The 16,589-nt window shown below is 34.7% G+C and overlaps 1 protein-coding gene and 1 long non-coding RNA gene across 2 annotated transcripts; one reads left to right on the top strand and one right to left on the bottom strand.

Annotated features, from left to right (window-relative positions):
- Positions 1–297: 297 nt before the first annotated feature.
- On the bottom strand, positions 298–1,180 carry LOC121787014. The gene is made up of 2 exons (XR_006047240.1): positions 1,027–1,180; positions 298–582 (listed from the first exon to the last, which is right to left on the bottom strand). It is a non-coding gene; the product is annotated as an uncharacterized LOC121787014 (long non-coding RNA).
- A 13,425-nt stretch (positions 1,181–14,605) lies between these two features.
- Positions 14,606–16,475, top strand: LOC121787466 (scarecrow-like protein 15). The gene has a single exon (XM_042186197.1). It carries the CDS (start codon positions 14,847–14,849, stop codon positions 16,287–16,289), a length of 1,443 nt encoding a protein of 480 aa, XP_042042131.1. The 5' UTR covers positions 14,606–14,846; the 3' UTR covers positions 16,290–16,475.
- The last annotated feature ends 114 nt before the right edge of the window (positions 16,476–16,589 follow it).

Genomic DNA, 16,589 nt, shown 5'->3' with positions numbered 1-16,589 from the left:
TGCGCTTGCATGGAAAAACTACGCCCTAGAAAGAGAAACACTTCTTATATGGTTCATCTTGTTAGAAAAACTTTAATTTACACAAAGATAAACTGGTCACATGCGACATCAAAGGGAGGAACTAGAAAAATTGGGCTTGGAGTATACCATTTTCACATGTAGAATCTCAAGTTACTAATGGTATTATTGGTGCAAATTGAGCAAAAAAAGACATATGAGAATGGCTGAACTAGGAGGTTATCAAAAGAAACCATAATTCTTTGACACAAAATTAATACTATAAAATAAGAACAGCGGTAAAAATAATGATATCCACTATTTATAAGCGTTTAGAAAACACTAAAAACTCAAAGGAAATAAAATGAAAACTAGAAACTTAAAAATAAATATCAAATAATAATATATTATCTTTTTCGCCCCCTACATGATGTCAGATGGCTAAAATCCATTGTCCATCAATGCGACAATGTCGTGTTGCTTTTGATTTCTAAGCCCGATTCGCAAGCACCGTTCGAATTTCAAACCATTCTGACACAGAATGTTTTTGGCACGTTTTCGGCATGAAGACGTCTATTGCTGGACCTGTATCACAAATAACGAAACATATATCTTTGTTTACCTAAGAAGCTGATGGCATGCTTCTTACCCTAGTTAGGCGTTCCTCTTCGTAGAGTCCATAGAAATATCTTTGTAGTATTTTACCATGAGGCCCATCTAGAATATTCAGGATAAAATAATTTTTCGTGGATTTGAACCAAACTCGGAGCTTAACAATACGACTTATATCAATATGGCGATTTACTTTGTGAATTAGAGTTTGGTCCTCCGAATTCCCCCATCCCTCAAAGGGTCCAATGATTGATGAATGTAGTGGCAATATAGATTGGAACGAGAGTTGATGATAGAGCTCAAAAATTATTTATCATCATATATTCAAGAAAAACATAATTGAATATAACTAAAGCAAGATTTTCGAACAACATGTATTTCACGTAAAACCATAAACATAATAGGATCGAAATGTACCTTGGCGATCGATGGCGGAAGCGATTTGGGGAAGGAGGAGGCGATTTCCTTGAACTATCTTCGACGTACAGACGCAGCTCAACTCCAAGGATTTTTTTTCTCTCTTTCCCTCATTTATATGTTCTCTGGAATGTGTGTGATTTGATGGTTATAGGCAAAGAGAGGACAAACCCTAATTATAAAAACATTAAAGCCGTTTCCATCAAAGTGGCTATATAATATGAGTATAATAATAGGAGCGTTTCTTTTCCATAAAATGGTCGACTAATTTATTCATTGTCATAAACTTGATTCTCAAGTTTTACGTCAATCACTAACATTATTCCTTACAATATTTGATCAAATTATAAAGTTCTTCTTTGTAAGTCAAACGACATAATTAATGTCAATTGCCAATCAAAAACTATATAATATATTCATTTCCTTAATTGTAATAGGAATGAATTAAAAGATCACAATGCATGTCGGAATTATGATTATCATGATTAGGAATTATGATTCACATGATTAAGAAACGTCCCAATAATAATAATTAATTAGGGAAAATGTATCTTATACCAAGTTAATGTATTACATTCAAAATCCAATTCTATTTAGGATTCTATCACATGTGTGTGACATAAAACTTACATTCAAATGATATCTTTCATGATTGTTAATTTTTTATAGTTCTCTTTTTCCGGGAGTAGAATTATTAACCTAATATATTCTCATTTGAGAGAATGTTTAATGACTTGAATCCATGATTTTTTGCATGTTATATTATGAAATTAAATTACCATGTGATTTTGGGTGCGACCCCGGTGACACTTGCCTACGGGAATTTGGCAACGGCCTCGATGGCACGGACGTTGTTGGATACGCACAACGCCCTTATGAAGTGAACGGATCTGGCCAGAGCTGAATTCCTCCAGAGGTTGATCGATGAATTGAGCCGGAAGTTGGGGCTTTTGTAGGATAGACAATTTTTTTTATTTCTAGTGTAACTTTTTTTTTTATAAATGAATTTTTTGTCGTTCTTAGTTAATCGTTGTGTTTTTTCTAAGTTTGCATTTATATATTTGAAAACATTTAAATTAATTAACAAAAAAATAGTAAAATGCTTAGGGCGCGCCTTAGAGCGCCCCATTGCAGGTGGAAGGGGAGGAGGATAAAAATGCTGACGTGGCGGTGCATAGGACGGACTTTAGAGCGCCCCACTGTGGATGCTCTAATAATTTTTATATTAGTATAAGCTTATAATTAAGACTTGAAACAACAAATGCATTAACCTCTCTACTAATATTTTATTGTGACCAATTCCCCGTACTCCTTAATAGGGGCGTAGCCACCTTATGAGGACATGGGTCAATTGCCCCTCCTCATCCACTCATTCTCTTATATATTTATACATAAATTTTTAATTATGTACTTTAACCACATTAAATGCCCATTCTCAAATATATAAAATTTTCCTATGTATTATATTTTTGCCCCTTCTCCAATAAAATCCTGGCTCCGCCCCTGCTCCATAAACCCGATGCATGATTTTTTTGAGGAAATGTTGTTCCACTAATGTTGATAAAATGATTCGAACTCGACACCTTATTAATAATATCTAAACTCCTGGCCGCTAGAACAAATACTACGAACTATACTACTAATATATATAGAGAAAGAGAAAGAGGGAGAGAGAGCGCTACAAGACAAGATTCCACTTTATTAGTATATACATAGATTTGATATCAATGATACACATGTAAGATTTTGTTCTTAATTAACGTGATTAATTAACATAAACTCGTTTCGACAAGATTTATTTAATAGTATATCAAACTCGTTACCCATGTGGAATTCTAAAGCAAGTCCACCAAAAATAAGCTCACCACTTGTTAAATTTGTAGTATTTAATTGTACAATAAAGTTGGCTGAATTCTTACATTGCTAGACTTATCTTTTGCTCTCTTATACAAAAAATATAAAATAAAAATTGCCACAGATATATATGCGAAAGGAAACCGTTCACGATAGATAATTTTGATTAAGACATTAGTGCAAGTATGATTATGACATGAGTGCTTATAATTAAGAGTTTGGTATGAACACATAATCAAATATATTTGATTTCGTAATATAATTTATATGAAAAAACTGTGGCCAAAATCACCTTTTAAAAGGTGAATGCTTTTTCCACTAAAGTTGAACGCGGAAAACAAATTAAAGGTAGGGGTGGGGGAGAGGAAGACCCAATTTCCTTAGTGTATTTCCTTTTGGTATTATAATTGCAATAGCATATATTCTACTTCAGTTGCTTTCATCAGGCCTGTCACATTTCCTCACCCAATTACAAACACACACACACACACACAATGTTATGGTATAATTGAAATTACAAGTTTTATTATTTTGTGAATTTAGGTGGAATAAAAAATTATTAAAAGTTTAATTATATATCTTTCACGAAGTTTTATTTGTTTAATATGAACTTCAACTCGTTCAGTTTATCAAAAACAATATTATGTCAAAATAATCAATCATATGAAACTTAAGTGTATGATCCTTTTTTCTTTATCCTTTTAATCTCTAAAGAAATTTTTATATATAGTCCACTCTAACATGATAAAAGTTACCAATGAAAGTAACTTCTTTAGAGGGAAACTTTAGGACCATTATGGACGGTGTATAATTGAGTGGCAGAAAAAATTTCCCTATAAAGTTGATCATAAATCTTTACATGAAAATTTATGAAAGTCATTCTATATTGTGATAGTACTATATGATATACTATTTCATAATAAAGTGGTCCTAGTGATAGTGATAAAACCATGCATTGCACCCACCTCCTCCACTCAAATATTATCATTTTGTTTTAATAGTTGACTAGCTAAAATCACACTTTCAAACATTTTTGTAAAATAAATTACTACAAAATTTAATGATATTATCAAGGCCATTCTCAATCAATTTGTGGTCCTCATCATGCATGCATGTTAACAAGTGTTCCAAGCTTTATGGATATTCACAAACAATGCTTCGAACATGAAATTATTACAAACAATTTGTAATAACAACATATTTTGAGCTATAGCTAGAAAATTTATTTTATGCGTGATGTAAAATTATACTCCTATATTTGATATGAATTAAGTAGTATTCATTTTTTTAAAACAATATTTTTTCAAATGTACAACAGAAGAAATCAGTAAATTTTATTTGGTAGTAGTGGTGGACTTGGCAGGTTCGAATAATATTAACGATGAGTGATTATATATCCCAAACAATATATTCTCTCATCTAGTAAAGATGACAGTTTTTAGGATGCTGGCTGTCTATGCATCTTGATCATCCAATCAATTTCTTGAATCTCAACTTTTTCCACTCATATTAATGTCTCTTCTAGGGATTTTCATTAAAATTCTTAAGTAACACTGCAGGAGTTAACTAATTTTGAGCCACTTTTGACTAAGAGTGATTATCACTTTATTTCCAAAACATAAACTAAGTTATGATATAAATTACTACTTCAGTACCATACTTGTAAAATTACTGATTTCAATATGTAAACTGCACTGGAAATACCTCCTCTTAGATTCAAACATAGGCCAATATTTTTTATTTAGTGCATCAATAAATTACACAACAAAAGGAAAGGGACAAACAGACTCACACTAAAGAGGGTGGTGTTCGGTTAAGCAGATTAGACAAGATTGAGTCTTATGAATATTGTTTGGTTGGGTAGATAATACTCGATATTTAATCTCGAGACAATGTCATTTAGGATTAATCCTGACATTTCACTAGTGACAAAATTAATCTTCAGAATTCAATCTTGAATATCACTAGACAAATTAATCTTAAACAATCAGATATAGAATTGCTATCGGTATCATTTCATTAACTGCTGGAAATAATCTAATTATAAGATTTCGGATCTACTAATGATTGAATAGGATGCATTGGATTGGATGGAGACTTCTCCTTCAACCCCTTGTCCTAAATACTTTGATTCTGATCGGAAGCATTTAATTCTACCTTTTCTCTAGTACTATGTGATCAACATTTTAGAGACAATGGTTATATGTAACATGCAAAAAGATGTATATATTCTCCTTTATTCGCCGATCATTTTAGAAAATTAAATGAAATCTTTTGAAATTAATGTTGATTATAAATTGATAATGTTGAAATAAAGTTAATTGGTAATAATTGATTTCGACGTCATTTCGTAGTTAGCCAAGTACAAAAGTGAACTTTTTTTATATATGTATTTCGGCAACAATTCCTTAAGCATCAAAAGGCGAAAAAAAATACTGGTATATGCTCCTGTGCAGGAGTTGAACTGTTGAAGTATGTGTTAGACCTTAGGAAAATAGATTTTCAAATCATACTATTCTTCATATTCTATATTCTTCTATCTATGACGTGAAGAAATCAACGAATGTTTTTTTAGTTTGAGCCAAATTAATTTCGAGTTGAGCTATAGGCTGACATAATAGTTACCTTCTTTTTATGGTGCCAATAACAAGACAGTTCAGTCACTCATAACAATCAAAACTATATGAAACAAAATTGTATATTAATTTAACCGTATATTAGCTAGGTATACACTTACTATTAATTTACTTCCCAATTAGAAAATGGAAGGCCAACAAGAAAAATCTATTAATTGGAATAAGATTTTTGAAGAAAATGAGACGGCGTGATTTCATAATCCTTTGCTTAATTTGTATGAAAGTTTTTGTCGTTTGTGTTTTAAATAGGTCTAAATATTATTTTGGACTTATTTTACCCTTATATATATAGGGTTGTGATCAATGTCGAACTTTTTTTAAAGACCGAACTAGAGACCAAATATTGTCCATCCATTTTCTTAATCTTGTGGTTAGGATTAATTTACCATTATTTCATTATTTTATCCCAAAAAAACTTGCTGAAGGGTATTTTGGGAAATCAATATATTATGAAACATAAAATACGTGTTTACTCCTATCTCTCAATTCTTCAATCGCCGATCTCTCATTCAATCTTCATCAATCTCCTTCTTGCAATCTCCTTCGTCTTCACCGATCTCCTTCTCGTAATCTTCTTCAATCTTCATTGATCTCCATCACCGGACAATTTTGTTGCCTCAATTGCCTCAATCGCGATCTGCCTGAATCGGAGTCACTAGTGTCGTCATCAATTGCCCCGTCGTCTCCATCGATTGCCCTTCTGTCGCCATAATCGAAGTCATTGGTGTCGTCAGCCAAGAGTTTCTCTCCGTCATTCCAGACAGAGACTACCCCTACCAATCCCTTAATTTGCTCGCCTCCAAGCGCTTCGCCGAAAATCAGATTGTTTGTGAAAAATTAGTAATGATGTGATTGTTTGTGATAATAAGTAATATGAGAAAAATTGGCATCGGTGCTTGTAAAATTAGTAATGATGTGATTGTTTGTGACAATTTGTAGAAACCGCATCGGATTTCAATTACTCTGTACTGCTTCTGGCTTCGATCTGGTCGAATTTGGGGATTGTGTTGTTGATTTGTTGTTTATTGTGTTTATGTGTTTGTTTGTGGATAATGAGCTGCGTGTGTACTTCAATTTGCAGATTTAGCTAGTTCATGCATGACTTGTGCATTTTTTTTACTGCTGAATTTGGAAATCTTCTGTTTTGATTAAGAGCTGAACCTTTATGCAACCAAATCTGACTTATTAAAGGCATCATCTTCTTCTTTTTTTACTGATACAACAGCTATGTAAATTGCACTTGGAACACGGACACACACACACACAAGCACGATACATACAAAATTGAGAAGAGGAAGAAGCTGCAGAGCAGCGTTGTCTTCCTCAATCGTCGCGGTTGATTGAAGGCATTTCCAATTGGAGAAGAACAAGTGTGGAAATCGCCAATAGTTAGATTTCTATATTACTTCATTCAACTAGGATATTGCCAATATTTAGATTTCTATATTACTTCATTCAACTAGGATATTACTTCTTTCCGTTAGATTATTACTTCATTCAACGAGGATATTACTTCTTTCAGTTAGATTATTACTTCATTCAGTTAGATTATTACTTCATTCAACTAGGATATTACTTCTTGCAGTTAGATTATTACTTCATTCAGTTAGATTATTACTTCATTCAACTAGGATATTACTTCTTTCAGTTAGATTATTACTTCATTCAGTTATATTATTAAGTACTTCATTATTTAACTTTCTTATTACTTCATTGACTAAGTTATTACTTCATTTTCTGTTTTACTACTTCATTCAAATAGTTCAATCACTTCATTCGACTAGGTTATTACTCTAAAGGATTTTGGAGCAGATAAGAAAGAGTGATCACTACTTCATTCATACGTGCAATTAATTCATTCAAAATGTATATCACTTCATCAAAATAGGTTTTTACTTCATTGAACTTCAAGTGAGGTTATAACTTGTTAAATGTCAAAATGTATATCACTTCATCAAAATAGGTTTTTACTTCATTGAACTTCAAGTGAGGTTATAACTTGTTAAATGAGGTTATAACTATAGGAATGAAGTAATTAATCTACTGGATGAAGTAATAAACTGAAAACACTTCACACAGTCTATTCGCTTTAAATTTTGTAAAAAGGTTAAACAAATTCAAATTCAAAGTGGAATGAAGTAATAATCTATTGAAATGAAGTAATTAACTATTAGAATGAAGTAATTAACTATAGTAATTAACTATTGGAATGAAGTAATTAACTATTGAAATGAAGTAATTAACTATTAAAATGAAGTAATTAACTATTGGAATGAAGTAATTAATCTACTGGATGAAGTAATAAACTGAAAAACACTTCACACAGTCTATTCGCTTTAAATTTTGTAAAAAAGTTAAACAAATTCAAATTCAAAGTGGAATGAAGTAATAATCTATTGGAATGAAGTAATTAATCTACTGGATGAAGTAATAAACTGAAAACACTTCAAACAGTCTATTCGCTTTAAATTTTGTAAAAAGGTTAAACAAATTCAAATTCAAAGTGGAATGAAGTAATAATCTATTGGAATGAAGTAATTAACTATTGGAATGAAGTAATTCAAATTTTGTAAAAAGGTTTCGTACTTCATTACTGTATTTATTTACTTTATTCCATGTGTTTTATTACTTCATTACACTCTGAATTTGAATTTGTTTAAATTTTTGACAAACTTTAAATTGAATAGATTGTGTGAAGTGTTTTAGTAATCAAATATTTATTAGTATTTATTGTTCATCCCATGAGATTCATTACATCATTGTAGTAGTTTATTATTCATTAAACTACTGTGCATGAATAAAATCGTTTGAATTTTCTCCAAAATAGTCAACTATTTCCACTGTAGGAGAAAGTTGGTAAACCACACCATCCTCATTGTATAAACCCCATAACCAAATACAAACTCTCCATTTGAAAAAAGAAAAAAATTACAAACTTGTCCAATACAAGAAATCATCCAAATTTGACACACCAACCCATCTCAATGGGCTGAGCCGTGATTCTGGGCACCGCCCATTTGTTAGGGCGTGGGGACGGCCCATCAAGTGATTGCACAAATGTCCTCATCACCATGTCACCATGCCTCAACTACATCTTCCGAAACTCTTAATCCCTCTCCTCCCATTTGATTTTTCACCCCGTTGTGAGTTAGAGGATTTTCCCCTGTGTTATCTTCACCTATATATAAGAAACACATAACCACAATTCAACATTCGAAACATAGTTTATATCATCATTAAAATAGTTTGTAACATTATCATTAGGTTCTTTAGTTCATTACAAGTATACTTCCCAGCTAAATGTACATACAAAACATGTCAGTTTATATTACTTCATTTCATGTGGTTATTACTTCATGAAATAAGTTATTTAGTTCATTCAATGTAATTATAAAGCAAAATATGCATACAAAACAAGTCAGTTTATATTACTTCATTTCATTAGGTTATTACTTCATCAAATTGGTTAGTTAGTTCATTCAATCTTATTTCCTAGCAAAATATGCATACAAAACACGTTAGTTTATATTACTTCATTTCCTGAGGTTATTACTTCATCAAATAGGTTAGTTAGTTCATTCAACTGTTATTTCTTCACAAAATATGCATATAACACAGTTAATAAAATTCATACAACACAGTTAACTTCATCTCATGAATTAGGACTAGGTCATAAATTTATTTTTACCTTCTGGCATATGGATTTATTTGGCTTGCAGTACTGAACATCAAACGGACTTTTCTTGTGTTTTGATTTATCCACCGGTTGTGCTTTAGCTACTGACCTACGAGTATATTTGACGCCTACGTTGACCTTCCTCCGCTATGCTTTATGAAATAATTGGACGAAAATCAGAAACCAAATTAAAAACAGATGAAATAAATTAGAATTTCAAAAACTATAAAGCTTCAAAAGAGTGTATTATTTGAGGCAGATGTTCTGCCAGAACGCAATCACCGTCGTCCATCTTCCATCAACAATTTTTTTGTGTCAACCATTAAAATCAGCGGCTAAAGTATTGTGCTTTGAAATCTGAATTATGAAGCAATGTTTCCAAATTATAAAGTAATAAATCACATTTAGAAGATGCATATCATTTTATGCCACATAATTCAAATGAGTCCAGAAATGAGCCAGAAGCAGACATTAACCACATAAATTCGAAAAAAATGAAAAATCAAACACTAAATTAATAGCCTCATGAAATGATGTAATAACCTCATGAAATGAAATAATATCCTCATGAAATGAACTAAATCGATGATTTCTGTAGCCATACTTTTTGATATATTTCTCTTAAATATCAGAGAAGTAATGTGAAGTAATCTATCCTAAAATAATCGATTTATGCAACAATCAAATGTTGAAGTAATCTCTCCTAAAAAAATCAAAGCCAAAAAATCAAATGTGTATTACCTGAACCAGACGTACGGCCAAAATGTAATAGGCGTCCTTCACCTTCGGTCGACGATTTGCGTGTGTCAACCATTAGCGACACAGTGAGCAGAGCTAGCGCGAAGGAGATGACTATGATGTAGCTTCGAGCGGACATAGACAGCGATGGAGTAAGAAAACTCTGAGCGCAAATCGACGGTGGCAGCGACGACAAATCTGCAACAATGGTTCACTGACAGCGGCTATGGTGAGGTGACGGCGTTGAAGGGGTGCGACAGCCGTGAGAGTCTGGCGACAGCACATGCTGTCTCATGCCGGCGACGACGTCTGTACCGCGAAGATGAAGATGCTGAATCGGCGGATTTAGATGTTGAATCGACCGATGGAGATGCTGAATTGGGGATGATTGTCGTTGATTTCAGTTGAATCAGCCGGAGATGATGGATGAAGATGAAGAATCGTTGCTTTTTCAGAGAGGTTTTTAGAGAAGAAGGGGAAGGAGGTGGAATGTGAATGAGTTAATTTTTTGTAATCTGTGAACTCAAATTTTTTACCCTAATTACAAAATGACGTAAATACCCCCGCGTTGAAGTAAATTATGTATGCAATGAACTACGAAAAATAACTCTTAATTGTCTAATCTTATCCATCAAATTTAAGATCTAATGGCCCAAATTTGGTCTCTAGTTCGGTCTTTAAGACTGGATTTGTGAATAATGGGACCCTATATATATATATATATATATATATATATATATAGAAGGGTAGTGATCTATGGCAAACACCTCTTAACCATATAACTAGAGAACAAATAATAGCCACAAGATCAAAAAAATCAAGGGCTAATATTAATTTTCGAATTTAATGAGATATTAGCTCCCTCAATCACAAATTTACTCCATAATAACAAGTCAGGGGTATTATTGTCATTGCACAAAAAAATTAGATTATGTAAATTTTTACTTCATTTGAAGGTTAACTTCACAGACATGAAGCGAGTGGATCTGATCAAGGAGATCGCGGCGGAGTTCGAGCTGATCGCGAACCGGCTGTCGGAGACGGAGGTGGCGACAGTGGCGTCGGTGGTGGAGCTGGAGCCGCAGCATCTGGCGGAGATCGCGAAGCGCGCGCAGAAGCTGACCGGGCCGAAGAAAGTGAAGCTGAAGACGGTGATCGACAAGTCGCTGCTCGCCGGAATCATCATCCGGTATGGGAATTCCGGCTCGAAATTGAGTTTAATTACTCTTAGGTTGCTGAATGTTGTATGTGAATTCAAGAATTATTGAAGAATTCGGAGCTCTGTTCATCAAAGCTAGAATTTGCCCGAGCAAAGGCGGCGACCGGTTTCAGCTATAAATACGGCGAATTGAGCTACGGAAATTCTTGTAATAATAGTAATTGAAGTTCATCCTCTTCTAATTCGGCTAAATTTTCATTCTTAATTATTTATTTGATCAGAGAGAAATTTGTAAATGCTGATGCTAGAAGGTGTTTGATCAATCTGATTTTACTTCACTCTTGTTTAGAAAACGCTTCACTCTTGTTCACAAAACACATCACTTTTATTCTGATTTTACTTCACTCTTGTTCACAAAACACATCACTCTTATTCTGATTTTACTTCACTCTTGTTCACAAAACACATCACTCTTATTCTGATTTTACTTCACTCTTGTTCACAAAACACATCACTCTTATTCTGATTTTACTTCACTCTTGTTCACAAAAACACTTCACTCTTGTTCAGAAAACACTTCACTCTTGTTCACAAAACACATCACTCTTATTCTGATTTTACTTCACTCTTGTTCACAAAACACATCACTCTTATTCTGATTTTACTTCACTCTTTTTCACAAAACACTTCACTCTTGTTCAGAAAACACTTCACTCTTGTTCACAAAACACATCACTCTTATTCTGATTTTACTTCACTCTTGTTCACAAAACACATCACTCTTATTCTGATTTTACTTCACTCTTGTTCAGAAAACGCTTCACTCTTGTTCACAAAACGCATCACTCTTACCATGATTTTACTTCACTCTTGTTTACAAAACGCATCACTCTTATTATGATTTTACTTCACTCTTGTTCACAAAACACTTCACTCTTGTTCACAGAACACATCACTCTTATTATGATTTTACTTCAGTCTTGTTTACAAAACACATCACTCTTGTTTACAAAACGCATCACTCTTAGCATGATTTTACTTCACTCTTGTTTACAAAACACATCACTATTAGAATGATTTTAGTTCATGTTGCCTCCCAAATGATAGACAAATGAGTAGCGAGTATGAGCAAAAATGACAAAATCAATCAGCAGAAAATCACGAACTCAATTCTCCAACGTACAATGGAAAGAAAACAAAAAAGGAATTCGAAATTAGAGAAGGAAAATGGAGTAATTATCATCATATCATTCTCGAATCGTAATTATAGCTAGGGATTGGTAAAAGCCCCTTGTAGAACCCTCTATTTCAAAATCTCCTCCAAATCTCACTAATTTACAAAATGCAATATCGAGAATAAGACGAGAATGCGAAAACAAATAAATGTTGATGGAGTTGAGCAGAAGCGAGTTCCAGTTGCAGCGCTGCTCGGTAATGAGATCGGTTAAGATTCAGCGAGCCGCGAACAGCCCGGCGGAGGACGCCTTCAGTGGAAGAACCGGCGCATGTGCGGCGGCGGCGGAGAGGTCGGCCATGGCGGTGGCTGGAGACAATTCAGATTCAGATTGTATAAATTGCGCAGAAGACAATTCACGCTGATACATTTGAGATATTGAATTCCAAAAATGCCCTTTGGCTATTATTTTTTTATAAAAATCTGCAAGATTATTTAAGCCATAAGATTAATTTGGAGTATAAAGATGTGTGGCTGAGATTTGTTCTCTAGTTATACACTTAAGATTAGTTATACATTGATCACTATCCTATATATATAGATGTTCCTATATGACGCTCTATTAAGTCCTCATCACTCAGTATAAATATTACTAATAATATACTACTATATAGTTAAATTTTGTTATCTATTATAAATAAATTTATGATTGAATATTATAGTCACATCCGAAATTTTTTTTAACATCCTTATATACCAATTCTATGGAATCAATGTTAGTACAGGGAATTAGGGTGCAAAATTCGAAAAAAAATTCCCTAGTCAAGGAATACCATGGTGGCAATCATATTTGATATGTCACACTAATAAATTTTTGACATATGAAAATATATATTCTTCCAATTCCAACTAGATCAATAAATTATGGAAATACTCTTAATATAACCTCACACTCTTAATTATATAGAAAGTTTCTGCATATTCCATATATAATACATGCACTACATATTTACACATAAAATAAGTATTCAATTATTGTTTCATACATGCAATGATAAAATTGATTCATAATAGTGTTCATAGAATTAATGTACACTAATCAAAATTAAATTAATGTCAGTACTGTTACTTGTATTATTTTATTTTATTGGAACTATTACTAATATTTAATGTGCAAGTAATACTATTAAAACTAATTAGAACTGTATATTTTACAAACATAAATTATATATTATTGTTTGGAGGAGAGTTTATACACATAATATATATATTTTATTATTGTTTGGAAGAGAGTTTTTTTATACCTTTTAATTAAAATTATTACTTGTTTTATTTTATTTAAGATTTTTGATTGGGGATCACGATAACTTATATTATAGTAATTTATTTTTTCATAATTTTAAATTTAATTGCTATGTCATACAATAATCATATGTCGTATTTTGTTTATGAATTTTTCATGGTACATTACAAAGGATTAATATAATAAAATACTACTCTTTTTTAGATTATCTTATTATTATTATTATATTTCTATAGTTTAACATAATATATTAATATTCATATAATTAATGTGTAACGAATAAAATAAATTAAGAACTATATGAATACTATAAATTATATTAACAAAAGGAAAGATTTAAAATATTATCTTAATTTATTTTATTATTGCACCTTAATTGTATTATATGAATGCAGTATGAAACGATAATGGAATACTTATTTTATGTGTAAATATGTAGTGCATGTATTATATATGGAACATGCAGAAACATTCTATATAATTAATAGTGTGAGGTTATATTAAGAGTGTTTCCATAATTTATTTATCTAGTTGGAATTGAGAGAATAAATATTTCCATATGTCAAAATCTTATTAGTGTGACATATCAAATAGGATTGTAACCTTGGTATTCCTTGACCGGGGAATTTTTTTCACAAGATTCTCATTAAAATGCATCTAATCTAGCTACCTCTATACTAATCACGAGAAAGATATGAGAAAGCAACTTTCCATGATTCTTTCAGCCAGTCCTATATTTCCTTAGAAAATTAAACCTGTAAAAATTAATCAAGACACTAATTAATTAAACAAGTGTCATAAACGTGAAATCAATCAAGTGAAAAGTCTCCGGAACAAAAGCTACAATAATTAGTGAAGGCAGGCAACGATCAAAAGGTTAAGAATCAAACAAAGTAAGGACAGCACAATAAAGCAGCGTTACTTGACATTGTTGTCTTCATCAACAAGCTTCCACAAATACATCAATCAACCTTCTAATTTAATCTTCTCCCTCACTCCAACCCTACCCCACTAGCTCCATACATATTTACTACTACTGCTACTATATACTAAGATCGCATTAATATTAAATAAATTCAATTTTCATATTAGTATGATATTGTGTGCGGATCCCACCACCATGCCATCCCCATGCACGCAAAGTTAAAAAAGGCCACAATGATCATCCACAAAAAGCCCCCCTCTTCCATTTCTCAACTCCCATTTCCAAGAAAAAAAGTTAAACCCCCCTTTGATTTGCTTTCTCCTTCTTCTTCCTCTTTGGTGATTGATTGCAAGAAATGAAAGTGCCCTTCCCTGCAAACAACCCGAACCCGAAACCAGCATCCGCGTACGAGCCCAAATCCGTCCTCGATCTCCGGGGAAGCCCTAGCCCGGTCGCGGACCAGAAGCTGGCCTCCAAACTGGAGGATCATGTGCTGATCACCCCACAATTGGACGACTGGGATTCTTTGATGAGAGACTTGGGATTGCACGACGACCCGAACCCGGTCTCCAAGCCCTTCCCCCAACCCGACCCGACCCTCCCTGACTTCCCTCCCGCCAATTCCTTCGACGAATCTGCTCAATTCGTCACCTCCGATTTGGGCCTCCTCCCTGACATCCAGCCCTACACCCAAAACCCTAACCCGATCGGGTCGTTGGCGGACGTCGGGTTCGACTACGTGGACGAGCTGATCCGGCTGGCAGAGTGCTTCGAGACGAACTCAATCCAACTCGGGCAAGTGATACTAGCGCGGCTCAATCAACGGCTCAGATCGCCCTCTGGCAAGCCTTTACAGCGAGCCGCCTTCTACTTCAAGGAAGCCCTCCAATCGCTACTCACCGGGTCGACTCAGTGGACCGAGATCATCCAAACCATCAAGGCGCACAAGACCTTCTCCAGCATCTCCCCGATCCCGATGTTCTCGAGCTTCACGGCCAACCAGGCCGTGCTCGACGCCTTGGACGGGTCCGCGCACGTCCACGTAGTCGACTTCGACATCGGGTTAGGAGGCCACTGGGCCTCCTTCATCCGCGAGCTCTCCGAGAAATCGGAGAACTCGCGGAGGCCAGCGCTGAGGATATCGGCGCTGGTTCCCGAGGATTACGCTGCCCAGTCGCGGCTCATCAGCGAAAACCTAACTCAATTCGCGCGGGAATCGAGCATCGGATTCGAGATCGATTTCGTTGCGATTCAAACATTTGAGTACCTTTCCTTCAAATCGATCAAGTTTTTGGAAGGGGAGAAGGTGGCGGTGCTCCTCTCTCCGGCGATTTTCCGGCAGGTGGGGTCGGGGTTTTTAAGCGATCTGCGGCGGGTGGCGCCGCAGGTGGTGGTGGTGCAGGTGGACGGAGAGGGGCAGATGGGATTCGGAACGGCGTCGTATAGGCAGGCGGTGATTGATGGGCTGGAGGTGTATTCGACGCTGCTGGAGTCGCTGGAGGCGGCGAATTTCAGCAACGGCGGGGGGGAGTGGATGAGGAAGATTGAGGAATTTGTGGTGTATCCGAGGATTGTGGGGGGGGTGGAGGCGGCGGGGAGGAGGGGGGCGGCGTGGAGGGAGGCGATGGTGGCGGCGGGGATGAAGCAGGTGGGGATGAGTCAGTTTGCGGAGTTTCAGGCGGAGTGTTTGCTGAGGAGAGTGCAGGTCAGAGGGTTTCATGTTGTCAAGAGGCAGGCGGAGATGCTGCTTTGCTGGCATGATAGGCCGCTTGTTGCCACGTCAGCTTGGAGGTTTTAACGTTTAATTAGCAAGTTGGCTTATATCATGTTTATCATGTAGTTTCTGTTTAAGCTGGATCACTGCATTTGCACTCCCCTCTTCAATACTATTTGCTCTTTTCCACTTATCATTGTAGATTGCGCTTTTCTGAATCCATACTTCCATGATATTTGAGGATATGAAAGTTTACATACAATTACTTTATACATTTTCGCCTTTTAAAATTCTGTTGAAATTGTAAAACTGGCTTGTAAGCATGTTGCACTTTTGTTATAGAGACGATTGCCCAGGTCTAGTAGTTAAAATATGATGAAAATA

This window comes from Salvia splendens, chromosome 22, assembly GCF_004379255.2.
Source record: "Salvia splendens isolate huo1 chromosome 22, SspV2, whole genome shotgun sequence".
Taxonomy (NCBI): domain Eukaryota; kingdom Viridiplantae; phylum Streptophyta; class Magnoliopsida; order Lamiales; family Lamiaceae; genus Salvia; species Salvia splendens.
Note: the sequence above shows the minus strand (reverse complement) of the source record. Positions and strands in the feature narration are given on the sequence as shown.

What these genes read in the sequence shown, in the direction of transcription:
- LOC121787466 (XM_042186197.1), top strand. Translation starts at nt 14,847, where the DNA reads ATGAAAGTGCCCTTCCCTGCAAACAACCCGAACCCGAAACCAGCATCC.